At 46.0% G+C, this 26,310-nt stretch overlaps 1 protein-coding gene across 14 annotated transcripts in view; it reads left to right on the forward strand.

Moving 5' to 3' along the window:
• MYO18A (myosin XVIIIA) overlaps positions 1-26,310 on the forward strand; it is a 1,313,149-nt gene that overhangs the window by 826,317 nt on the left and 460,522 nt on the right. For all 14 annotated transcript variants that reach the window (XM_069615286.1, XM_069615296.1, XM_069615289.1 and 11 more), the window contains one exon: positions 10,006-10,243. In XM_069615286.1, the coding sequence (XP_069471387.1) occupies positions 10,006-10,243 (238 nt within the window). The remainder of the gene's footprint in view (positions 1-10,005; positions 10,244-26,310) is intronic.

Genomic DNA, 26,310 nt, shown 5'->3' on the forward strand with positions numbered 1-26,310 from the left:
CCCTCTTTGGGCTCTCCCCCTTCTCCTTCATCTGAAGCCAGTAACCTTGGAATCATCTTTGACTCCTCTTTCCTTCCTCCCTCACATCCAGGACCTTGCCAAGAAGGCCCACTTTCAACTCTATCTCCTCAAAGGAATCCTTCCTTTCCGTACTTTCCCCCAGAAGCTCAATGTCTCTAGCACTCTGGTACTCTCTAGGCTGGACTACTGCAATAGCCTCTTCCTTAATCTACCTTCTTCCTCTCTACATCCCCTCCAGCTCATCAGAATAGGGATGCAAGACTTATCCTTGGCCTCAAGTCAAGGGACCACATCTCTCCAGCCCCGAAAATCTCTCCACTGGTTCCTGGTTGCTACAAGGATCAAATTCAAATCCCTGTGCATCATCCATAAGGCTGTCTGGGGCCTGGGACCACACAGTCTACTATTTGCCATCACCAAATACTCTCCCTCCAGATCTCTACGCTCCTCCGATGCCAACTCTCTGTACGTCAAGCAATTCTCTAAACAGCGAGCTAGTGGCCGATCTCTTTCCTGCGGGTGGCTCCCTCCTCTGGAACAGCCTCCTGCTGAGATTGGTGACCAGGGCCCATACTTGCCAACCCTACTGATTTAGGCAGTAGGCTACTGCTTATTAAACAGTCCTACCTCCTACAGATGTGGGCGACGGATCCTACTGCTTTTTGCAGTGGCAGGTAATTTATGTGACTCTAAAGCAATTAATCTGTCTGTGCGGTGGGTGGCTAAGTGATACATTTGAGTGATGGGCTCAGATCAATCCACTGACCTGACAGCTACATGACTCTGCTGGGACAGTCCTTAGGTGAAGCACCAGTGAAGGCAAGTGGCAGAGTGAAACACCATACACATAATCTGGCTATCAAACTAAGGAGGGTATCAGTCTCTATGTTGTTCAGTGTTCAACCTGCACTGCAGAAATAAATATGTACTACCGGGGCTGCTGCTACAGAGCAGTGGCAAATGTGCCCTGCCAGCTCTGTGTCATTATTTTCTGTGAAGTTAGGTAATATAACTTGGTGTTAACTTGCCATTCACAATGATACATTTTAAACATTTGAGCATCTTTCCATGTTTTGCGGTTTGATGGGTTTTAGAATGCTGCAGGGGTGCCAACGATGTATGTTTTGTAATTTCCTGTGATGTCATGGTTATGCTAAATATTATTTCAGAAACTTGAAAAACCCTACATCTTTTTGGTCACAGAATGTTGGCAAGTATGCCTTTGTGTCCTTCTGGGTCCTGGCGTTCCCCTCTCTCCCAATCGCCTTTAGCCTCAGCCCGCCCCCAGCACTTAACTTTGGCTCACACTGACTTGTGCTCTCTCTCAGGCCTGCACTTATTGTATTGGCAGTTGCCAACTCTTACCAAGTGATCTCTGCCAGACACTTAACAGCAGCTCGCAACGTACTCCCTAGCACTTCCCTCCGTGGAACTCCTAGCACTTACCCCTCCCACCCTAGTCCCTTCTCTCTCTCTGCACTTGGACGTTCTGAATGCTCACAAGACCTAGTAGGCCCGCCTCTTTCTTTCTCTTCATGTTATTATATTTGCCCCCCATTCGCGTGTTCCCTCCCTGTTGCCCTGTGGGTCGCTTTGAAACACAATTTACTTGATATATAAGCACCTTACAAATGCACAATAAACATTTTTTTAATGCTTTCCAGGCACAAAAGAGTATGCTTCAGAATTCCCAAGGAGACTTCCAGGGGGGAGTAGGTGGGGAAGGGGAGGAGCGATTTAGGGAGGGTAGGATTGGAATGAAAGTAAGTGCATTGAATGTGAAACTAGGACAGAGCGATTAGAGGTACACACACTTTGGGGTTTTTACCCACCCATTGACTTTCCATGACCATGCTAGTTCCTATGGCCATTCTCAACCACTGCCTACTCATACCCACCGGAATCCACCCTTCCCCACGTTCTCTTGCAGCAAGCTTTGTGCTTTTAAGGGAAGCCAATGTTCTTTCCAAGCCATCTTTTGACATGTATTGGCTTTATTGCAGATCTTGACCGGCCCCCTGTATTAAAAACGTCTTAACTCAGTGTCCCATTAGCCACCAAAATATGTGTCCTTGCAATTGCTTTTTCCATTGAATTTCTGCTGAAACGAATTCTTGTCAGCTTGAGAAGTTGGGACTTTTATGCAGGTATTAGATGGGTCTTTGCCAGGCACTGCCATAAATATGCCTAGATAGTAAAACCATTTACCAGCTGTTGCCATCTTATAGCCAGTATGATGCGCCTCAAAAATGTCTATCCCGTATCTGTGCAAAAACCAAAACCGTTGACTTTGTCAGTCATTTACATTTACATTTCTTGCCATTGTCAAACGGTTGACGTAGAGAGTATTAGCGGGCTGGCACCCAGTGACTAAAGTGTTTCCTCTGTCACCACACGACCTGAACTCCAATTAACCACATTTTGCTCGTAAATCACTTTCTCTATGTGTGCTTCATTTCTTTTATTTGCACAGATTTAAAGCACGTATGAACAGACATAAACTCCCCCCACCTGCATATATGAAGCAGATGTCTGTCTGGTAGCCTTCTTGTTACTGCAAGATTAGGGTGACCAGATTAAAAAAAAAAAAAACGGACATGCCATAGTCATAGACGTAGGACTAACATAAATAAAAATGTAGTCCTACTTCTATGTCGCTTGCCTGTTGCGGGAGGGGGGGCGTAATGTCTTATTATTACTATAATTATTGCTATTTGTAATATTATAGAAGCTAGCCTGAGGGCAATGTAATTAATAGCTCATATACCACCACCTACGCCTAATAGCAATAATGAAAAGTAAAACAAATGATGCACAGAAGTAATCTCACTTGCAAATGTACATTTGCTTTTATATTTAGGCATCATGCAGGCCACACTATTCCCCCCCCACCCCAGTGCTGAATTAAGGCGTGTTGACGTAGTGCATACATGCAGAAATGCAAAAGCAAAAACAGATTTGAGAAAATGCAGCCAATCGTGCAGTCCGCATTGTGCATCAAATGATGCACGCCACTAATAAGCTGATGGCGTACATTCCACGTTACTCACATTGGAGGAGAGTGGCCGAGGAGGGGAACGGGGGAAATGGGGGCGTGAAAAGTGAAATGCTTTCCACGCCCCCATCCGCGCAGTTAGAGTTGCACCGGGACCCGATTTCAAGATTTCCAAATCGGGTCCCGGCAAAAACAGGCACCGTAGGCTGCAGGCACCCACCATTGCAAACTCCGGACGGGGTTTGCAAATTGAAAAACTACCGGGACCCCGGGACCGATGGCGATTTCCCCGGACTGTCCCGAGAAAACCGCGACGTCTGGTCACCCTATGCAAGGTGCCCTTCTGTTATCCATTCGGGTGTGTCCCTGATGTGCCCGTCTGTGATATTCCCACAGTTGATGCCTAGATGGCAGAAGATGGCGTGCATCTCGCACTCAGTAACCTTCCCCTAGGGCTGACTAGGCTTAGGCCCTGATTCTGAGATCCATATCATTAAGTGATGGGACACCACAATATATGTATAAATAAAGGCATATGATTTGGGGCAAATAAGAAAAGTGTTGCTCCATCACGGAATGGCACTATTACTATTTAAATGTAGCTCAGAATTGAGCCCTGAGTCGTCTTGTCGAAACAGTGAAGTGTCTGCTCCTACCACAATCCCTTGAAGCTTCATCCCTGTACCCCATCAAGCACTTTCACCCACAAACCTCTAGCTCTCTTGTCTAGTCACTAAAGAGTAAAATTCTCACAGGTTTACTGTATATCCGCAATGAATGTAATAATAATACTGTGTCCTCTCATATAGTGTTTAAGTGCCAGATTCCACCAGTTTCGAAGCACTTTGGGTGTTATTAGCAAATGCTCAATTTATCAACTTCGGAAAGATGAAATGATTGGTCATCCCTGCCGCAGATTTGAACTTGTGACGAGTAGGCTGCCCCAAATAAGAGGCTTTCATTCAACATGTCAGCTATCCACCCATCTCAGAAGCATTTCAGAGGAGATTTGGATGATTGACTCATTCTTAAAAGCCAACGAGATTTTACAATCAAATTATGAATTTATTTTGAATTGACTTCTACTCCTACAGACGTGCCTCCTCACCTTGATATCACTATGGGCAGATGAAGTCTTCTTTCCAGACACAGACTCTTCAATGCTCTTAACGCACAGCATATAGAAACCCGCACACCGAGAGCTCAGGGTACTTCCAGTTTGCATGAATCGACGCAAGAGCACACAAGTCTTGCATTGCACTCTCATCTTGACTAACCAAACACCCACTCCCTTCCTTTCATAGCCACCAGAGTTCCTGAAGACCCTGAAAATTGCAGTGGTGTGCGGTATACCTCTTTAATAACATAACTTGGTGCTGGGACTTGAATATTGATAAACCTGGACTCTCAAGGTAGTACTAGATTGTTGTGGCCATCAGATCTCTCCCTGTTAGACACGATGACTGGTTGTAGAGCTGGAACCTTGTGGCCTCTTTCCAGGGTACCGTGTTTATCTGTGCTGCCCCTGCTCGGAATTTCCAGCTTCCTACACTTCTGGCTTTGGGTAAAGATGTTGGCTCAGGAAGTATATAATGTATGTAGGCGATTTATATAGCACAACTCTAGATCGAAAGCAGCAGAGCACTGTACAACAAATGGAGTGGAACATAGCGGGGAAGAGAATAATCTTGTAGGTCTATGGGCAATATTTCTTGATGAAAAGGTCCTTGAAGAGCATGGTATTGTCACACTGTGGACATTGATCAACAAACAGGCAGTACAAGGGAATCAAGTCAACTAAGGTTTACTAGTAAATGTGCACAGTTCTGGCCGAAACAAACAAATATTGTCTGCGTTAAACTGAACATTGTCATGGTGGTGGTTGTTCTCGGTAGGGTAGTGCTCAGGAAAATCTAGCCAAAAAGAAAGTGTCTCTTGAACGTAATGTGTTCCGAAATGTCGGGGCAGTGCTAAATAAGTCCGGGGCCAGGTGTCCCCCAGAAACACCCCACAATAAATAGTGTGCTCTCATTCCCTGGATTTAAGGAGCTCCTGCACCCTATTTCTCAAAGTTCTCGTTTTCCTTTAATTGGTTCTCTGTCCCAGGTCTTGGGTCCAATCCTGGAGCAGGTAGAAGGATGCTATAAGTGGGGCTGTGAGTGGTGTACCTTCCAAGATGGACTGGAGACAGAGGGTGACAGGAGGCTGCCCTAAATTTAGTCCAGGGTTCTCACTATGTCCCTCATGTCCTCCCTCTCTGTCAGGGTTCGGCTCATCCAGTCACCTGCTCCAAATTCTGTGTCCTCCCCAATGGCTTGCCTCAAGCCTCCCCCTCACAAATCCTTGCCCTTTGTTTGTTTTCCCTGGTGTACCCTTTTTTATCTTGGGGTGCCCCACCACTGTTCTAACAATTGTTCATTCCCTGCTTTGCTCTAATGCCCCCTCTCCTAGTCCTTTAACAGTCCTTCCCTTCCTCCTCCTCATTTTCCCCCGTTGCCTCCTCTCTCACGTCTTGGAGGATATCTTTGTTCCCCCTCTGCTTTTTTTCACCTCCTTTTCCACCTTCGTATAGTTTCTCCACTCCTTCACTTTCTTCAATTATCCTCTGCCAACTATGATTCACTTTTCACTATCATCTCTTATTCTTTCCTTATTCAGCCCTCATTGATGGTTTCTGGCCATATCTGTCTATTCTCATCACTGTTTTCACCCTTTCAGGTCCCTCCCTCACCGCACATAAAATACTCCAAATATTATTTAACTTCCTCTTTCTTCACCCAGTTGGACACTTAAGATACTCCAGTCTGTACTGTTATCTCCCTATCCCCCTCTGTATCAAGAGGAACTTTGTCTCATTTATTTCTTTTTTAGGTGCTATTCCCCTTTTCTTCCCCTTAACTTTTGCCATACATCTTCGGTGGGGTCTAAGGCCCTACCCCCATGGTGTCCTTTCCCACAGCTCTTTCTCTGTCTCCCAGCCTTCCTCATTCTTTATTCTCCTCCTATTCCCCTTCATCCTCCAAAGCTTCTGAATCATAATCGAAGCACCGGTGGCCTTGCTCTCTAAGCAATAAGCTCTCTTCATTCCTTCTTTCCGCTCGGTTCACCTCCTCTTTTTCTATTTTAACACCCTTGATCACTGCGCTATCCGTTTTTAACAGGATCTCCCCTGCTGTCTTTGTATCAGAATTTATCATTGGGCACGGTCCTCCCCTCTCCCTTTTCCTGGTCAAACTTGCAAGCTCCTCCTCTATTTTCTGAATCGCTGCTTCTAGATCCCTACACGCTTTACTTCCCATCTTTGTTATAATCGGGTCTCGTACTTTATTTTCTACATAATCCCATGATGCCATCGGTTCTGAATCTGCTTGGGGCTTGTACTTGGGGGTCTGTATATCCTGCAGCAGGCTGTAAAGGATATGTCCCAGGTGTGGGCGGAGCTGTATGCTGCACAGGGGCTGGAGCCTGTGCGGAATTGGTGCTCTCTCCTGATAGGGGCGAAGCTGTGGTAAACACAGGTGCCTTATCCCTTTTTCATCTTCACTCTCTGGATCCCCTCTATTTTATCATATCATTTCCATAACTCAAGTATGCTCTCTTTTCCTTAATTTTTTGCCTTCACACGTTGACAACAAATGCATATACATGTGCTCAATAATCCCCCTAGTCTGTGTACCTTCCGCAGCTTACACAGTAAACATGTTCCCTTCTGTCGCCGTCATCCATTAATTGTGATATTTGAGAATGTTCTCCTTATATGTCGGGAGCTCCTTACACATGTGCTCCACTGGTGTACACATTTTAAACAATGAAAATCACAATAACTTAATGGCCAACAACAAAACACAGTGACCGACAAGGACCACCAGGGACTGCCTTACTGCGGCGTCCTTACACCAACACACAACAAAACCAGATCTCTGTGCGTTTCCGCACAACAAACGATCGCTGTGCGTCTTTGCACAACAAACCCAATGAGTTCCCCTCCCACAATATGTTCTTCACCCCAAATTCTCCTGCCACTCTTCACTCACACAAACCAAGCTAATCTTGTATTGAGTCAAAAACATACCTCTATGTACAATTTCTACAACAAAACAAAAATCAACACTTGTGTACCCAATAGTTTATTTTCTTGCCCCCTTACCTCAGGATGGAGGGATTCAGTCTTCTCCACGACTCACTTTTTTTCCCTAAGCAGCGCTTCTGTCTCTCTCTCTCTCTCGACTCTCCACTATCTACTATTGTGACATCACCACTCCCCACTGCAGGAGCCCTCTTCTTACTCAATATTTAAAAAGGAAAAAAGAATATACACCACGTGGGTCACTCCCTCACACACTTCAATACTTACACTCCTGTATGTTGTTCCTGTGACAGGTGCACTCAGGTTCTGTATGTTCTTCCGAGGGCCACCAATGCTGTCTCTCCCCTCAAAAGACCTGCACAACTTGGGGCGGCGCTGGACCTCCAGTAATCGGGGAAGCCTTTGTACAACCCCAGCAATTGTGGGCCTTCTAGCTGTCTGCACAGATTCTGCTCTCTGCAGGTATGTGCCGCTTGCCCAGAAAAATGCATCAGGGGAGCTCCTCGCCCCTCTGATTGGCCTGGAATCATGTCATGGGCCACCAAATGTTCGGTAGTCCCAACGACCTGATTAGCCAAAAATCAATCCACATGAACAATAAATGTGCACGAGTAGCAAGAAAAACAAATGTTTATTCAAGCAGCCTCGGCCAGGAACGATTCAAGCTTCATTCAACATTTCATCATTAAATGTTGGTTTATACAGGAGCGAGTGACATCATGACTGTGACAATGTTACAAGATACATGTAAATTATATTGCACAGTGGTTGCTGTCCTGTACACAATTCTATACATTACGTAGCCCTATTGGCCTAACCTACCTCTCGTGACCAATCTAATGACCTCCTCTGAACAATGACCTAATAATCAGGTTATCCAGCTTCTCCATTCCTAATTGGTAGATGTTGGCACCTTAGGCTCTCAGCCTTCTGACTGTACAAATGACAGTTAATATTGCGACTTCTCTTTGGAAACATGGAACGTTTCCTTCCTTTCCCATCGTGGGACTGCATGACTTCATGAGACTTGTTTCTTGGCCTTTGCTCCAAGACCATGTGCAATCTTAAATGTACATTTATGTGCAGATGTGTGTGTGTGGATTATTTAAGTTTCGGGGTGTACATTTTGTGGGATAGCTGGGTTTCTTCTTTCCCGCACCCTTCCATGATACTACAATTTATTTGGACCAGTATTTCTTTGTTTTCATTGCCAGTGATCCTTTCTGTTAGTCTCAATTGAAATACCCTTGTTCCTTAATACTCGTGGCTTCAATCTAAGTGGGCATTGTCCAACTGGGGGCAGTGTGTTTCCTTGCTGCGATTGTCCGTTACTCTGCGTACTACTTTGTTCACACCAACACTGTAACCTTCATCTTGCAATTTTCAACTGTTGTGTAAAATCACTATTTGTTATATTTTCTATCGCATGGAGCTTGGGAACCTGCTTCACCCTGTGCTTCTAACTAATCCCTGCACAGCGTTTCGCCTCTGCCTCTAAGGGCTCTGTCCTTGTCTCTTGCAGCGTCTGTGACAAGCCGAAATGCAGGTTGTTTCTTACCAGTGAATTTATTAATGTTTCTCTGCGGCCTAGTTTTCCATCGACCACAAATGCTGCTTTTCCTGAATACATTTAATTTTGTTTGGGCACAAGCTTCAGCTTCTATCCCTAGTTTGCCAGCATGAATTTCTATATGTTCCCTATTGTGCTCTACGACTAATCTATATTATATTTCTATGAACACCTTTCCTATTACAGGCAGCACCACGTGCCCATTCCTTTACTTATAGGGTTAACCTACTTCTAATGCACTGCTACATACTAGTAATCTCCTTTAATTTCTCTCCATGCTTATGCATCTTCAACATGCTGTATGCGTTGAGATTCCACCTCATATTTTGTCATTGAATGCTCTCAAAAATATATCTATCTCACTAGTAACTAACTGTTATGCATAATGTACAGTGGCTGACCTCTTGCACGACCCCTATCTTTTACTATAGGGATTTCCTTCACTTGTACTTCCTTTCTCGTTTGGGGTGTTGGATTTGCATCCATCCAAAGAGAAAGGATCAAATACAGAATTAAAGCGAATCGGAGGCAGTGGAAAAGAGCAAAAACGAACACAGGCAAGCAAGAGGAAAGAGCAAGAGTGGGTAGGGAATGCAGCAGGAAGGAAAAGTGTGAGGAAGAACCAGGCAAGTAAACAAGGGTTTCAAAAGGGAAGGAATGAGGTGGAAAGATGCAGGATGTGCAGGGGAAAATAGATGGAGAATAGAGTAACAGCAGGTTCCTGAGCATCACATTATCTACCGCTGTCTGGAGGGGAAGCCTGTAGCCCTGGTGTCCCATAAACTGCAGGAATCTGAAGCCTAGCCCTCATCCAGGTGATTCAGGGCACCGGGTAGTGGTGTTGGGTAATTTATATGTCCTGGGGGACAAAAGCTACATCCTGACAAGCAAAGAGACTACCAAGAAAGACTCAACTGCCAAGAAAAAGAAGTGTTGGACACCATAAATCTCAAAAACATGGTTTCTGCCCTGAAAGGCAGACTTGAGTGGGGGAAAGAGGTACGCACAGAGCCACGGTCCTGGAGAGAAACCTGCGGAGCTGTAGATATCGAACTACTCACCCTGCTAACTTGACCTCCATCCTCTATTGTTTGTTCTATCATAAAAGTATGAATCTGAGTTGGCTTCCAGTTGTCTCTTGATCCATCGCTGTGAAAGTTCCTACATCTATAATCAGCATTTGGGAGCTAATTAACTTTCTGGTTTTTAGTATGTTGCCAGTGATCAAATCTTAGATGGACATCTCTGCTTCTGCAGTGTGCGATTTATTTCAAGTTTTGTGACTGACGCAGTTTGACTTGTAACTCTTTCCTCACTCTGCTTCCTTCACAGGATGCGCTTATCGATACCATCAAGAGGTCCAAGATCCACTTTGTCCACTGCTTCCTCCCCAAGGCAGAAGTTAGCAACAGTGAGAACCAGGTGGTGCCGGCTGCCCGGATCAGTACGGGTGAGCTGGACCCTCCCGGAGAGAGCTGCGTTGCAGAACTCATGCAGCTTGACGTGCCGCTGCTGCGGGCGCAGATCCGCGGCTCCAGGCTCCTTGATGCCCTTCGTATGCACAGACAAGGTGGGTGCATAAGCTCTAAATTTCTACAAGTTCCTACGAGGCAATGTATGTGCGTGGGGGATTTAAGACTGGCATAGCCTGCATAAGGCATGTTTAGCTAACACACCAATAATGCAACTCTATAAAAGTTAGGAATTTGACTGCGTGACTTGTACGAAAGTGAAGAAAAGCGCAATGAGACGTGCTGGTAAGGGCATCCTTTTTGCACCAAAATAGATCCCTGGAGTACTTTCTAGTTATTGGTGCAACTTTCCAAGTACACAATCTTACTTATGGACTGCACTGTGTGAATGCAACATTTTAAAACACTAGTTGTGGTTACCAAAAATATGTGCGGCATGTGACAGGAATAGCTGGTGGCCTGTTAGCATTGGTGCAGAATATTTTTACAGGACTGTTAGTATCCTAGAAAATATTGACCTGTGGAATATATACATGATATGTACATTATCTCTGTATTATCTATGTTCACTAAACAATGCTCTGCAGCCAAGGAGAAGTAACCAGGGGCTTATTTTATGTCTTTGGTGATACTGTTACTTCTGGAAAGGTGTAGCGGGAGTGCTCTAATACGACTATTGACTGTCAAGGGGACTGTGCTGAATTGGATGGCATTGCACATAATTGGCTCATGTTACTCTCACCCCTGTAACTACTAATATCTTGTCAGAGTATTTCAGCAATAAAAATGCACTCCTAAAATAACTGATGGAAAGCCTTGCCAAGCAATATCACGCGCAAGACCCTGACACTACGCTAGGCACTGCTCTGGGCAGCAGAAGCCCAGCTCTGTCTGTAAGGGCATTTGCTGAAGGTGGGCAAACCATACTTACCAATACCATTTACACACAGACAAGTGATGATAACCAAAAGGGACAACTGTGCCTGGGTTGCACAGATTAAAGATGCTCTTGAACCTAATGGTGTCTCCTTTATAACAGCTGCCAGTTAACAATTCCCCCGCGCTCGCCCAAACCAAGGCCATCTAGGCAGAGTAGTCTCCACATTACAGGGCAATGAGCTATGTCCCAACTCAGTAATAACACAAACAGGGCTTCCTTTGACTGCCAGTCGAGTTTGTATTTAGTTACGGAAGAGAGAACTAGGGATCCTCCTGTAAGACTTATTAGCAACGATTTATCAATGGTTTAAATGTAGTACTTAATAGCAAACCTATTATTGTGTATTCTGAACCGCACAGACGAGATAGCCGGCAAATGAATACTCAATTCATTATGTTCACATCATATACATTTACAGGTGTGCAGCTGTACAGTTCATTGCATTCAAATGCCGTAAAAGTATTCCTAGAGTGAGATGAATAATAATTTCCATATACACTTTTACAAAATGAATTCTTTAATAAGCAAATATTGCAGGGTTTACATTGCATCGCAAAGCCCCTTTAGACACCCTTTTGGCTGTTGTGCCTAATTCCCTTAAAAAATTCAATTGGATGACGACCTCCGCACTCGTACTTGGTGTACAGTTTGCCACTCTTACCACCTATGGTGGAGAAAGGGTTCCTAGTGATTGCATCGACAACCATACCATTGACCAAAAAGCATCTAAAAAAAAAAAAAAAATTGAAAGCATTTTTATTTGCATTTTTTTATGGGGGTTCCCTCTCCTCCCTCCGAATCCCTCTTTGTAAACCATTAAAACACATTTTTATCAAACTCAACCCTTAACAATTATAAAAAAAATGCATTCAATGTTTTTTTTTTTCGATGCATTTTTTTCCAACGGTATGGTCTGTCGATGGTTTGTATTCGATGCAATGACCGGATACCTTTAGAAAGGCATGCCAAGTCTAGCTCTCATAATGTAACCAGCACTAAGAATGTCGCTTTGTTGACACCCCCCTGCATTATCCATCTATGTCTAAGACATAACTTCTCCAGGACCCGGGAATAATTCAACAAAGCAATTCTCCCAATTCATGTGCGATTTGCGTGAAGACAATGCAAGATCCTTGTAAAAAATGGAATTGCACATAGAAAAAATAGTTTTACATCTTTACGAATGAGAACACAACATCGTTGTCTGCTTTACAAAACATGTGTGTATTTTATATAAAACCAGCTACAATTTCATCATTAGTACCTGTTGTGCACATAATTAACCCAACTTCCCTTATCTAAACCAGTAAACTCCGAAATTAAAAAGGCCATTTAACCATGAAGATGTACAATGTCCTGTAAAGCGGTCTCCAAACATGATGTATAAAAAATAAAAACCATCTTTGATCAACTACGTCCACGTGTCGTATGTATGTATGTACGTACATATGCAATGTACAATGCATCTACTTATTATAGCAGCTCTGGAGAGTAATGCTTGCAAAAGCGGTGCATTATTCCGAAACACTGGCTTTAGCCAGGGTAGCCTTCCGTCCCATTCTTATGCATTATGCTGTATAGTTTCCAAAAGGGAAAAACGCATCGAAATCCGGCTTAGTCCTGTCCCAATAAAGACAGGACTAACTCTTATTTGCATATGTTTGAACTGCTGGGCCACATCCTTTCTGCACAAGACCCCAAGCAACCCCAGGTATGTTTCTGCCTTCATTGGTTGGTGCTGTTGTAGCTTGGGAATTTAGGCACATCAATCTTAGTACTCGTATTAGTCGTGTAGCATAGTTTAATTTCATTCGCTAATTTCGGAATTACCAAATTAGTAAATTGTAATATGGTAAAGCATGAAGGTCTCAACTTGGTGCATGTGCAGTGATCAGCTGTGTGGTTCCCCCATGTTCCAAGCACTTCTGTCTCTGTGCATATGGCGGGATCCTCCGGCACGAAAAGACCACCATTGTGTAGTGCGTCACACTAGGGTATTGCAGTAAGCTACCTGGGGTGCTGGCATCAACCGTCTCACCATCTCTTTTTGCTCACAACCTACAGCATCCGCTAAAATATGGAGTGCTGTTGATTGCCAGCCACTTCCCCAACAGGTAATGACATCCACAACTCTGCACCAGGCACGTAACTTAAGAGAAGATACTGGTACCTGAAACAGCCGCCATTGCTGCACAACCCACCTGCCGCGCAGCTTAGGCTACATCATTATTATTACTAATATTTCTCCAGCATTGGATCTTTCATGGATTCACATGCTTTGAATATTCCCCGTCGACAGACTGGGAACCCTCGGTAAGCTTATAAAGCTGTTTCCCATAGGAAAACGTTCGACACTTTTGTGTCCTGTCTACGTCGTTTTGGCCTGCGCACGCACACCCCACTAGGACGTAGTGGTATAAATGACCCGCCCCGCGGCTCCCTTCAGATTTCAACCGTCTCCAAAGTGAGAGCACCTTGTGTAATTTCTACTTGGTTAGGTTGTGCTGTTGCAGTTTTTCTCCTGATGTCGGGAAAAGTACTTTTCTGCCCGTGCGCTACGTGCGGACTAAAGAAGTTGTACGAGGGGGACAGACATATGGACTGCATATACTGTCTGCACCCTCATCACTCGGCTGACAAGTGCGACATATGTAAGGGCTTCTCCCAGAAGACTCTTAAAGATCGGAGTCGCAGACTTGTAGCATGGTTGAACGACGGAGCGGGGCATACCCGCCTTCGGAGGTGGGCTCCACACGCAGCACGGCCTCAGTGTCAAAATCTTCAGGGGCCCCGCGCCGCTCATCGTCGTCGGAACCCCCGGTAAAGAAATTGCAACCGGTGGACAAGCAATCGTCGGTAGGCCATTCCAGGGACTCTTCTTCGAAGAAGGCCTCTTCGTCCTCATCTTCAGCGAGGAAAGACCAAGAAAAATCTAAATCCTCCTCGGGCGATCGTCATAGATCGGCCTCGAGTTGAGAGGCAATCTTTTAGGCTTGTCAATAGTGCCCTGCTATATTGCTTGTAAATCTCCTGCCCTGTACATATTTCTTGATATTGTGTTTGCGATATTTACCAACAGCTGTACTCCATTGCGATATTTACCAACAGCTGTACTCCATATAGTCTGTAAATATCTTCCTGTACATTTTTTTTTGTGTGTGTGTAAATTGCTATCTATGCATATGTAACCTCTGCAAGTCATGTAATGCGCCCAGATACCTACGGGTTCGGTGCGCTTAACAAATCAATAAACAAACAAAGGGTCTACGAGCAACAAGGTTAGGAAACAGTAGGGGTCAGATCATCCCAGTCTGGTGGGGAGTGGGTGGTATGTTCATCTAGGTGTTAGGGGGGGGCGCATTTCTTGAGGACTATGCTGGCTTTCCACGGGCATGTGCACCCGAAAGAAGCTATTTAAATGGAGAATAAGACCATTTCTCTTCATTTGTGTGCTGGTGCAAACAGTCAGCCACTCCTTAAAGGCCATAGTATAAATTCACCACAGTTGTAGAGCCTCTTAGCAAGAGGCTGTCTGTTAGTGTCCCTTGATACATCGACTTCCACCCTTTTGTGGAAGTATGCAGGCTCCAGAAAGTCCACATTTATCATTTAATTGTCCAAGAGAAGGATGGTCAAGGAATTGTTGGCTGGGACCAGTGCACGGTATTATGCCGCCTCCGGTGAAGTGCTATTTCGGTCACTCCTCTCGTCAGTGTGGCAAGATTAATTCATCTTTTATAACACACTTAATACCAGAGACCTTTCTCTACGCGCGGGACCGGGAGTTGAACCTGTGTTGCTCTCTGTTGTCTTGCTTCCAAGACAAAGGCCTTGCCCGGTGCTTTACGGCCAGTATGCCACTCTCCTGTGGCCCCAGCTGGTGGCGTCTATGTGGATGCTCTCATTTGCCTTTTTGTTGAACTGGCTCTGCCGCTAGTATGAGCGGAGCTCTTTGGGAGTGCCCCAATGGACTGTTTAAGAGTAAAGAGAGTTTGTGAGAGTTAAAAAGGCTTGAGAGAGGCGTACGAAAAGAGGGGCTGTAAGCGGAGCAGTACTGCTGAGGAGAGTGGAGAGCTCCGGTAGTGTGAATTGCTGAGGTGCTTGGAACTGACAGGCATGGTGCCCAGGGTAGTGCTTTGAATGAGAGCAGTAGCTGCTGAGGTCGGTGGAGCTGTGTTAGGCAAGATTGTATGTAGTAACCCTGTGGGAGACTACACCATCCTTGTCCTCTTGGCAATAGGTAACCCATCCTTTGGTGTAGGGGTCAATGTGAGCTGTAGAGGTGTAGCATAGAGATTCACATTGACAAGTATTCAAATAACACTTAAACTCAAGGTTTTGTATTAAAATATTTATTAATTTAACAGTCAGTTTTAAAATAAGCCTTCTTTAGAAAGGGCAAGTTGCAACAATAAAATGCACTTCAAAATACACTCCTTCAGATACCCTTTTGGGATGTCGCACACACATTTCCTACACCCTGAGGTGACTTCAATTCCTAGGACAATGTGGACATTGATATATCACTTGAACACTTAAATGTAACACTGAAGTTCTTGAAAAAGGAAAATGGTTAGGGAATGAAACAATGGTTAACAGGTTCTCTGAACAGGTAAGTACTTTACAATCCCCTAAGGAAGTATAGGCTAACCCTTTCCCAGCTACACAAGTAACTTCCGTATTCATTTTCGAGGGACAGATGAGCACATAATCAGAGGGTAAGAAGAGTCTGCAGGGAGCCAGGACAGCCAATGTCAATTGAACAAAGTCTAGGGGAACTGAGGCACTTCTTGAAGATGGCACAAAATTCTTGCACAATCTTATATAGAGAGTTTGTAGAAAAGAATCACTGTAGGGGCACAAGCTGGGAAACATGTGAAAAGCAAAGATGCAGGCAACTCTGCAAAAGGCAGCAAATGCAAGTCTCCAGTGAGTGCAAGCAAGCTACACACAACAAGAGGTAAGTACCCCTAGTTAGTACCTTAAGTCTGTAAAAAAGGGTCCAGCTGGCTTCTGTTCCTGTTGCAGTCATGCAGATCCTGTGTTCTGGGCCTCAGTCGTGGGGACAAGAGGGAGGACGTCTGGGGACTCATGCACTGCGGTTTGAAGGTTGGCGGCAGCAATGGGCTTGCTCCAGATCAGCGACACTTCGCAGTTTCAGCTACCAGCAAATAGCACCACCATGGTTCTTGGACACCATGTGGGCTCCCCTTGCTTCTGGGGTCCAGCACTCTGAGACGGCTCAGGCTTGGGTCACCCTGCTTCGGGAGGGACCTTGGGATCTTCCTGAAGCTTGGGTTAGGCTTAAAGATGATGCACTCGTTCCTGGTGTTCCTGTCCCTTGGCACTCGGTTCCAGCAGTAGCAAAGAAGTACAGACAGCAGGGAGAGGGGTTCCAGTCAAGCTCGTCTTGGTGTCAGATGCTCCCACGAACCCAAGGGAAGAAGGCGTCCGTTCCAGGCTTCTCTAGTCGATACGAAAATTAGAGCATCAGTTCTGCAGCAGAGCTTCACCGGTCAAACCAACGGTCCAGGTGGGTGCAGCAAACTTCTCTTTCAGTTTCTTCTTCGGTTCCTTCGTCCAGGTGTCGACTCTGCCTTTCTTGCAAAAGACTTTGCCTTTTATGCAGGTCTCTCCCATTCATTTGCAGCCTAGCTGTCACTCGCAAAGTAGGGTGGCACAGCCACCCAGCCAGCCAATCAACTTTGGGTGCATTCCTGTAACCAAGGAGACTAAGCACTAGGAGTTTTTGTGAACCTCCCTTGCTTCCTGCCTTGCCAGACATGATGGAGCCAGAGGCGGGCTTCACCCGTGAATCCCGCCAAAGACAAAATGAATAAAGGGACCAAACCTGGTTTGGTGCGTAGAGTAAAACCCAAGAAAGACCTCACAAGCAAGAAATGGCAAAAAAAGAATACCGGGCCATTTATTCAAAATGGCACCCATGGGTGCAATACTGCAGCTGAGGATTTACCCTGCGGTAAATACGCATAATGGTAGGAAAATTAAACCACTGCCACCAGCCATTAATTGTAGTGAGGGTAAGTAGACAAAAGGGGATTCTAAGTAACCCCCAGCACTGTGCTGGGTGTACAAAGAGAAAAAGTTAAGTAAAGTCAATTTCACTTTACTACTCTTGGAAACAGTAGTTTATCCAAGAGAAGGTATTTAAACCATAAGAGAAATCCAAAGGACTTCTCTGTGGCACTGCAGTGAGGGTGCTGTGTGTCACATTACAAAAGGTGATGCCTATGGAGTTTGTCAGACTCCAAAACCAAAAGAAACAGAGTCCAAATCAGATAAAAAATACATGCGAGAGAGAGAAAAAGGTTTCACTCACACCAGGATAAAAAAGTCCTAAAGTCCAGCAAAAGTGCTGGAGGTCTCTAAGGTAGAAGGGAATTAGCACAGAAATGAGAATTCTCCCTCACAAGCTGACAAGATCTGCAGAAGTTGCTGGGGACAGTGTCCTTCTCAGGGAGGGTAGCCCGACAGGGTAGTACCTTATTGCTGAAGCAATGGTGCAGGCTGGCAGAGTTCACTTGCACCTTCTACAGACTGCTAGAGTGCTGCATGGGGCAGAGCAACGGGCAGTGCATCTCTCAGTGGTACATGGGATATCCTCAGAGCTCCTTCTCCCCCTCCTGCCCCACCCCTTGACAGCTCATGATTTTATCATGAGCCTCATGATTTTTTGATCAGGTTGACACTGGCCAACATCTCCTGATGAGCCTCTGTTGTTGTCTCGGGATTGTGTCCTGTAAATATAGATCGGATGGAAACCTAGATTCAGAAAAGCTTCCTTTAAACTCGGTTAATGATATTGACTAATTGTTGAACTGTCAAGTTCCCAATCTCCTATAGATCCGGTGTCTTTGCTTATTACAGGTCTCGCTTTAACCTACCACTTCGTCATCTCTTCTCTCGCAATAAAACTGCAACATAGTCATTGCTTTTTTGCAACCTTTTAAATATGTAACTTTGATCCCACAGTCCCACTGGAGTGTTTGTATCAATCTTTTGTTAATGGCAGTATATTAATATCTGAGCAGGTCATCCGAATTAGCCCACTGTTAAATTACACCCCCAAGTGTTGAAGGAGAAAGCAACACTGCTTTCGAAAATACTATATAAATTTAGCCCCTAAGATTATATATAAATCGATGTGGCTCTGTTTTTTGATGTATTTCTACCACTCGAAAGAAACGAGCGTAGTCCAAACTGCACGTGGGTCTTAGAAATGGTTTTTTTCTTTAATATTCTCCCCTTCCGGGGATTCGAACCAGAGTTCTGCCATAAAAAGCCAGCACAACATGTCACTGTGCTACCTTCCATGCCTGGATTGGTGTTTATTTGAATTGACTGTTTGGGACATAAAGCACATTCCAAGCAGCTAAAAAGCCCAGGCCGGGAGTGATCTGCATATAAAGGACTGTAGGTGCAGTAGTGTTTATAAGTAATGGGAGGGGGTTGCTATAGACATGGGCATGTACTTTAAGAGGTGCGAGTGGTGGTTGATTGGGAGGGGAAGCCGCATGCTGTGGAGAACAATGACACACTAATGGAGGTCAGTGCAATGCTTTTTCTTGCACTGTTTTCTTCAGTCTTGCTAGAACTCTTTGAAAGTGCAGGCTTGAGTAGAGGAAAGGAAGGACCCACTATGGGGTTTGATTTGGGAGGGTGACCTTGATTATGGGGGGGTGGTATGGAGTGCACAGAATAGGGGGTAGGCAACGGGGGCATCATTCCACAACTTTTTGTTATACACTTCGACCACTGCGTGTTTCTGATCAATCTCTTTTATCGCAAGAATGGAGTTGTTTAGCAGGAGGGCATATGATGTATTGTCAGTGAATCTAAATTGCAGGGGAAGGGTTACCCCACCTCTGTGTCCGTGCAGCTTACCCACATGCAGCAACATTTGTAATGCGAGTCAAGCACGCAAAGCCATTGAGCTGCCTTAGCTTCAGCCCCGCCACCCCCTGAAATTTGAGCTGAAGGGTGGGAGTATTGTTACTCAGAGAGGCGATTGAAGCCTTTCCTGAAACCGGCGGCTTTAACGTGTTACTGTGTGTGTGCAGAAACATTTATTTGCACAAACATAGCAAAACTTTAAAGCTGCTAGTTTCAGGAAAGGCTTCCATCACTGCACTGCCTTAAAAAAATGAAATGCACACATCTGCCCCCACCCCACGGATGCAAGCAAACATAACAACGTTATTTAGTTTTATTTATTTGAATTTATAAAGCGTGCAGCGGCCCTGAGGCATCATGGCGCTGTTACAGGATATTCTGTAAGCTACAGATTACATAAAAACAGACTGATCAGAAAGCGTTAGAGGTTCACAACAATAATGCAATAATAATGTTCCATGGTTGCAGGGGAACACCTTCAAGTACAGTCTAGTTGAAGAGCTTAGATTTCAGCGCTTTTCTGAACACAGTGAAAGAGGTTTCCTTCCTGAGTCTGAGTGTAGTGAGTTCCAGGTTTTTAGTGCAAGCATCTCAAAGCTCACAATGGCCACTTTCGCTCTATTGAAGGCAGGGACGGAAAGTTGATGTGAGTATTGGGCACGTTTTAATCTGTTAGACGGCGCCTGATGAATTTGTTCTGCGAGATAAGAGGGATAAGACTGATAGAGGCATCTCTGTGTAATAGTGAGGGCCTTGAACAATATGCGCTCTTTGGGAGCCAGTGGGCGTCTCGTCTAGCCTGAGAGATATGTTCTCTCCTAGGAATACTTAGAGCTGCTCTGAGAGCATTATTTTGCGTGATTTGCAGTTTAAGGTTTTTGGAAGAGTTGCCTAGGAGCAGGACATTACAGTAATCCAACCTGGCACCAATGGTGGCTCTGGCTATGTTGAGCCAGTTTTTGCCCAATAGGTGAGGTTTGACTGCATTAATGATTTTCGTTATGAGCGCTGCTGACGATGAAATGGCACTGACTTGCCTTTTCATTGACAGGATGGAATCAAGGTATACACCCAAGGTTTTTACTGCAGCAGAGACTGTGATTACAGTATTCTCAATGCTGAAGGTGCTGTATTTGCTGTCTAATTTATTCAGAGTTTCTTGCGGGCCTACCAGTAGGATTTCTGTTTTGTCCCCATTGAAACAGAGGCAGTTAGCCGCCATCCAAGCCTGGAAGAGTGCATATGCCTCCTGGAGAGTGTTGAGATCTTGCTCATACGAGCCGGAGAGGGGAAAGAGAATTTGTTTATCATTGGCATAGTTGATGAATGGTATGCCGTGCTCTTCTAGATCATTGAATAGGTGTAATGTGAAGCGATTGTAGAGGGTGGGGTAGGTGCATGACACTTGCGGGACTCCACAACCAATGGGGGAAGGAGTGGCTGATGCCTGGTCGGAGAAGACCCTCATAGCTCAACTCTCCAGGAAGGATGTTCTCTAGGTAGTAGCTTCTTGGGAAAAGTGAGCAGCCTCTGTAAAGTGTTTGCATAGGATCTTGTGGTCGACCAGGTTGAAGTCAGCCATTATATGTTCTTTCAACGTTGTGTTCTTTCCCATCAGAGGGGATGGGGCTGATGTGTGCACTTGCTTTTTGTTACACAGAGAGGCAAGAGAAGCCTTTTCTGAAACTAGCAGTGTCAAAGGGTGTTGCGTGTTAGCTCATTATGTATGCATGTGTGCAAGGAGTGGTTTAATGTATGTGTGAATGAGTGCGTGTGATGTATGGGGGTTTGGTGCGCATGTAAATGAGCAAGTGTATGGTCAATGGGATGCTTAAATGAGTGAATGAATGTGTAATTTTGTGTGCGCGTGGGTGTTTTTTGTGTGTATATATATTTCTGATGTTTGTTAATCTGCTTAGAATCACATGCTGTGCATAGGTCCGACATCCAGTGGTCACTGTGGAGTATTGCATTTTTTCTTTCGTAGTCGAAAAGGGGACGTCGACAAGGCGTGTCTGTAACACTATCCCTATAGTGACGTGCGTTGTACCCACAATCCCTCACGCGTCGAGGTCCCTCAGATTGTTTTTTTCCGCCCAGTTTCTGGTCGCCTTTCGCGGAGCTCCTAGAGAGACATTGCTATACTTGCCACGGACCTCGGTCCTTTTTGTCATAACTTAATATACTGATAACGATCCCTCCCCCTCGACGTTAGCTGTGAAGCTGCTTCTCCGCCGAACTGATTTTCGACGGAGAGGAAGAGCGGAGGAGATCCTTCGGCGCTGCCGAACACGTGGCCTGGCCTCGACGGCCAACTTACAGTAGGGGTTAAAACTTTGTCTCTTCTCTTTGAGAATGTCTTTCTTTCTCCCCTTTCTTTCCCTTGGGGTTGTTATCGCCAGCTATTATTGCCTCAGCTATGGAGAGGACACCATTTAAGTTTTGCCCACGCTGCAGGGGCAAATATACTTGGAAAGATAAGCACAAGCTCTGTAATCGTTGCTTACCCCTCGATCACATAGAGAACAGCTGCGCAGCCTGCAAGCTCTTAAAACCCAGTACTCTTAAAGAACGTAGGGTTAAGAGGTGGGCGGACTACGCGATGTCGAAGTCAGTTTCCTCACCCGCTGCCGCTGTTACTGAAAGTGACGAGGAGTGCGATAACTCGACGTCCGTTACGGAAGTCATGAACCCCCAGAAGGAGCGCTCCCGCTCCTCGTCGTCCGTCCCCGGCCCCGACGGGCTCGGCTCACGCCCTGCTTATGGGGATGAACACCCCGGCGACAAGGACGCACACAAACCCCATAAGGCTAAACACACTACCCACGGCTCTTCTTCGTCGAGAACGAAGGATCCATCAGCGCCGAAGGGGACGCAGGGCACTCCGGCGTCTACCGCAGACCGTAAAGGTCACAAGCCCCACCCGCAAACGCAGCCGCGACCAGCGATTGGGCTTCCATCTAACACGGGCGCTACCCCAAAAACATCCGACGCAGCGCTCCATAGAGCGACCGTCGAGGTACAACACGCAACGCACACAACGTCGACAACAGAGCCCTCGACGGACAAAATCATGGTCGAGAGCCTAGCGAGAATTGTCGCCGAAGACAAGCGTACGCGGACGACGAAACGAACGTCGAATACCGCGTCGAAAAAACATAAAAGTAGCCAGGAACTACCCCTTTCTCCAAAGGACGCTTCCGAACTACCTGAAGGCTTTTCAGAAGGAGACGGGAACCTCTCGTCGACGTTGTGGGAGCGTTCGAAACGATTCGAAGGCGAAAACACTAATTTCCCCCCTCTAGACTATTCAGGGGTACCCCATGAGACCCTTGAAAGACTCCATTCTTGCATGGAGAAAATGGAAAGGTTTCTAGGAAACCAAGACCCACCCACTCACAAAAGACAAAGAGAATGGGCACAGGATGACCCTAGAGTCAAGATTCCTAGGCTGGTTGACCTCACTGAGGAGGAGCAATACCTCCAAGAAGATGAGTGTTTGGGGGGAGAAGAAGAGGTAGAACTTGAGGAAGAGGGGTTCGAAGAAGATCCTTACACCACTGCTACAGGGTTTGAAGAGGATACAGCTACCTCGCAGCCCTGGCATTCACCGTCAGTGCAGCCTTGGCAATCCCCATCAGTACATTCAGACCCTGATGCCTTTCTACCTTCTCCTCTCAAGGATTCACATGGGAACTCCTCTCCCATAGATGACCAACCTTCCCTCAATGCACTATTGCGCAAGGCAGCAGCGCATTTTGAGATTGATACAGGGGAAACACTTCCAGACATTGACTTTGTAGAAAAAGTCATCAAAGCAAAAGCCCCTGTTAGCCAATCTATTCCACTCCTGGCTTCTATTAAAAGAAGAATTTCTCCTTCCCTTTCAAACCCAGCTTTAGTAAGAGGGGTCAACCCTAGAATAGAAAAGCTCTTCAGCCCTTCATCCTCTGACCCTTTATACATCAGAGGACACTCTATTCCGGACTCCCTTGTGGTTACCAACACAAGAAAAAGAGCAGGGGTGCCACTATCCACTAGTGAAGCACCTCCAGACAAAGAAGGCAAAAAACTCTACGCACTAGGGAAGAGAATCACAACCTCCGCCGCCTTCTCTACTAGAATTGCTAATAACAACTCACTTTTAGCTAGCTACGCAGATGCACAGTGGAACAAGCTGCGCAGCGAAGCAGAGGAAGCACCTGAACCTCTGCGTTCTCGCCTCCTAGCTATAATATCAGAGGGCACACTGGTAAACCAGGGCATCGTTAAGAACTCCCTAGATGCCGCTGAGACGGCTGGCCGCTCCCTAGTGCAGGGAATACTTCTCAAGCGCCACGTTTGGCTACGCAATTCAGGTTTTAAGCCCGAAACCCAAGCCTCCCTCATAAATAAACCCATTGAACAGACGCATCTGTTTGGGAAAGCAGTAAATGAGGCCCTAGAACATGCTAAAAAAGAGTTTGATACCATCAAGACTCTTGATCAAATTTCTAGGCCCCCTAACAGGCGAGGCTATGGTAAAAAACGCTCCTTTCGTGGCCAAAGACAGCAGCAGAACCAACAACAACAATATTACTCTGGCTCCAACTGGCCCACTAACCAGGGTAACACCCAGTTCAGTCAAAGAGGCCAACGCCGTGGCAAAGGAAGAGGTCGTGGCTCCAGCCCCAGAGGTTCCACGCCCAATACCAGCAAATGACCCGAAGATTCGGGTCCCCTCCCATGCATCACCGGTCGGGGGCCGGCTAACATCGTTCCTTTCAGCATGGGAGGGAATCACGTCAGACCGTTGGGTATTATCCACCATAGCCCACGGATACTGCATCGAGTTCAACGGTTCCCCGAAGTACAAACCCCCACGGAACCGACGCATGACACCGCAACACCTCTCCATTCTTCTTCAAGAGGTGGAAGAACTACTGAAGAAAGAAGCTATAGAGCCCGTCCCCCTATCACAGGCAACAGAAGGTATTTATTCAGTGTACTTCCTTGTACCCAAAAAGGACTTAACCATGCGCCCTGTATTAGGTCTGCGCCCAGCGAACAGGTTTGTCAAACCCCAAAAGTTTCGTATGGTGACCTTGCAGGAAGTAATCCCACTTTTATCACAAGGGGATTACATGACAACACTAGACATGAAAGATGCATACTTTCATATTTTAATGTTGCCAGCGCACAGAAAATACCTCAGGTTCAAGATAGAGAACAAGCACTACCAGTTCAGAGTACTACCCTTCGGGATAGCATCTGCACCAAGGGTATTCACGAAAGTACTGGCAGTGGCAGCGGCCCACCTACGCAGGTTATCCATCCCGGTATACCCTTACCTCGACGACTGGCTCATAACAGGGGATTCTTACGAAACATGCTTCTCCAATACCCAAAAGACCGTAGACCTTTTGTCCCAACTGGGCTTCTCCATCAACGAAAAGAAGTCCAGCTTAGACCCCAGCCAAACCAAACAATTCCTAGGGGCTCTAATTCGAACAAAGGACGGCCTCGTATTCCCCTCCAACGAGAGGGTCCAAAACATGCTGTTTCAAATTCCCCATTATGTAGTAGGCCGAGAGGTGACGGTACGCAAAGCAATGCGCTTGCTAGGGATGATGGCGTCATGTATTTATTTGGTACCTCACGCGCGCCTGCGCATGCGCCCAATGCAAGAGTGGCTCTACAGCCAGTGGTGTCAGGCCAGCGGACAATGGGACGATCTAGTGGTGGTCTCGCAGGCCTTGGTTCTCTCGCTACGGTGGTGGACAAAAGAAAACCTGTTATTAGGGAAAACTTTTGCCACACCCGCAGTGGAAGCCACTCTAACCACAGACGCATCCCTTACAGGATGGGGGGCTCACCTATCCCATCAGACGGCCCACGGAGTGTGGACTCCGAGTTTAGCATCCAAGCATATAAACCTGCTGGAACTACTAGCGGTGTTCAAAGCACTGAAAGCCTTTCAGGAACACTTACAAGGAAAGACAGTGATGGTCCTCACAGACAGCACCACAGCCATGTACTACCTCAACAAGCAAGGGGGCACTCACTCTCCAGGACTGTCCAAGCTGTCCCAGAATATATGGAAGTGGGCTCTCAAACACAACATGTTCCTACTATCACAACATGTACCAGGGGAACTCAATCTGCTAGCAGACAAACTCAGCAGAGACTTCCCACTGCCCGAAGAGTACGAATGGCAATTGCACGAAGACATCGTCTTAGACGTCTTCACGCAATGGGGATTCCCGGAAATAGACCTGTTCGCAACCCTGGAGAACTCACAATGCCAAAGTTACGCCTCCAGGTACCCCCAGAACCAGTCCAAGGGGAACGGTCTGTTGATTCAATGGTCAGGGAAATTTGTTTACGCCTTTCCCCCGACTCCCCTTCTCAACAAAGTGGTGCACAAGATGCACCAGGAGCAGGTTACCATGATACTAGTGGCCCCAATGTGGGCCCGGCAGCCATGGTTCGCTCACTTGATGGAGATGTCCCTATCTCCCCCAGTGAAACTTCCCTGCCCGTACAACATGCTGTCACAAGACAAGGGCAGAACACTGCATCCATGCCCTCAGACCATGAACTTAGCAGCCTGGCTCCTGAGATCATAGAATTTGGACATTTACAACTCCCACAGAGATGTATGGACATCCTCAGGGAAGCCAGAAAACCTAATACTCGCCACTGCTACTCTAGCAAGTGGAAAAGATTTGTCATCTGGTGTAGAAGTAAGAACATCAACCCGGTTGACTGCTCTGCCACTGACATTATTCTGTACTTGACCCATTTACTGGATTCAGGTCTAGTGTTTAATTCCATTAAAGTCCACCTAGCGGCACTTTCTGCATACACCACTTCCCAACTTAAAGTGTCGTGGTGGAAGATACCAGTTATCAAAGCCTTTATGGAAGGGGTAAAAAGAATACACCCCCCGATAGCTAAACCAGCTCCCGGATGGGACTTAAACGTGGTACTTTCTAGACTCATGGGCACTCCTTTCGAACCCATGCACAAGGCAACTCTTAAATACCTCACTCTTAAGACTGCTTTCCTAATAGCTATCACATCCATTAGGAGAGTAAGTGAACTACAGGCTCTTTCTGTACTAGACCCCTTCGTATCAGTTCACAAAGATAAAGTGGTTCTTCGCACACACCCAAGGTTTGCACCAAAATTCATCTCAAAATTTCACGTAAACCAATCTATAGAACTACCAACGTTCTTTCAAAACCCTTCCAGCTTGGGAGAAAAAAGTCTGCATACACTAGATGTACGCAGAGCTGTCATGTTCTACATGGAAAGAACCAGATCACT

This window comes from Ambystoma mexicanum, chromosome 9, assembly GCF_040938575.1.
Source record: "Ambystoma mexicanum isolate Mex_15411 chromosome 9, UKY_AmexF1_1, whole genome shotgun sequence".
NCBI lineage: Eukaryota > Metazoa > Chordata > Amphibia > Caudata > Ambystomatidae > Ambystoma > Ambystoma mexicanum.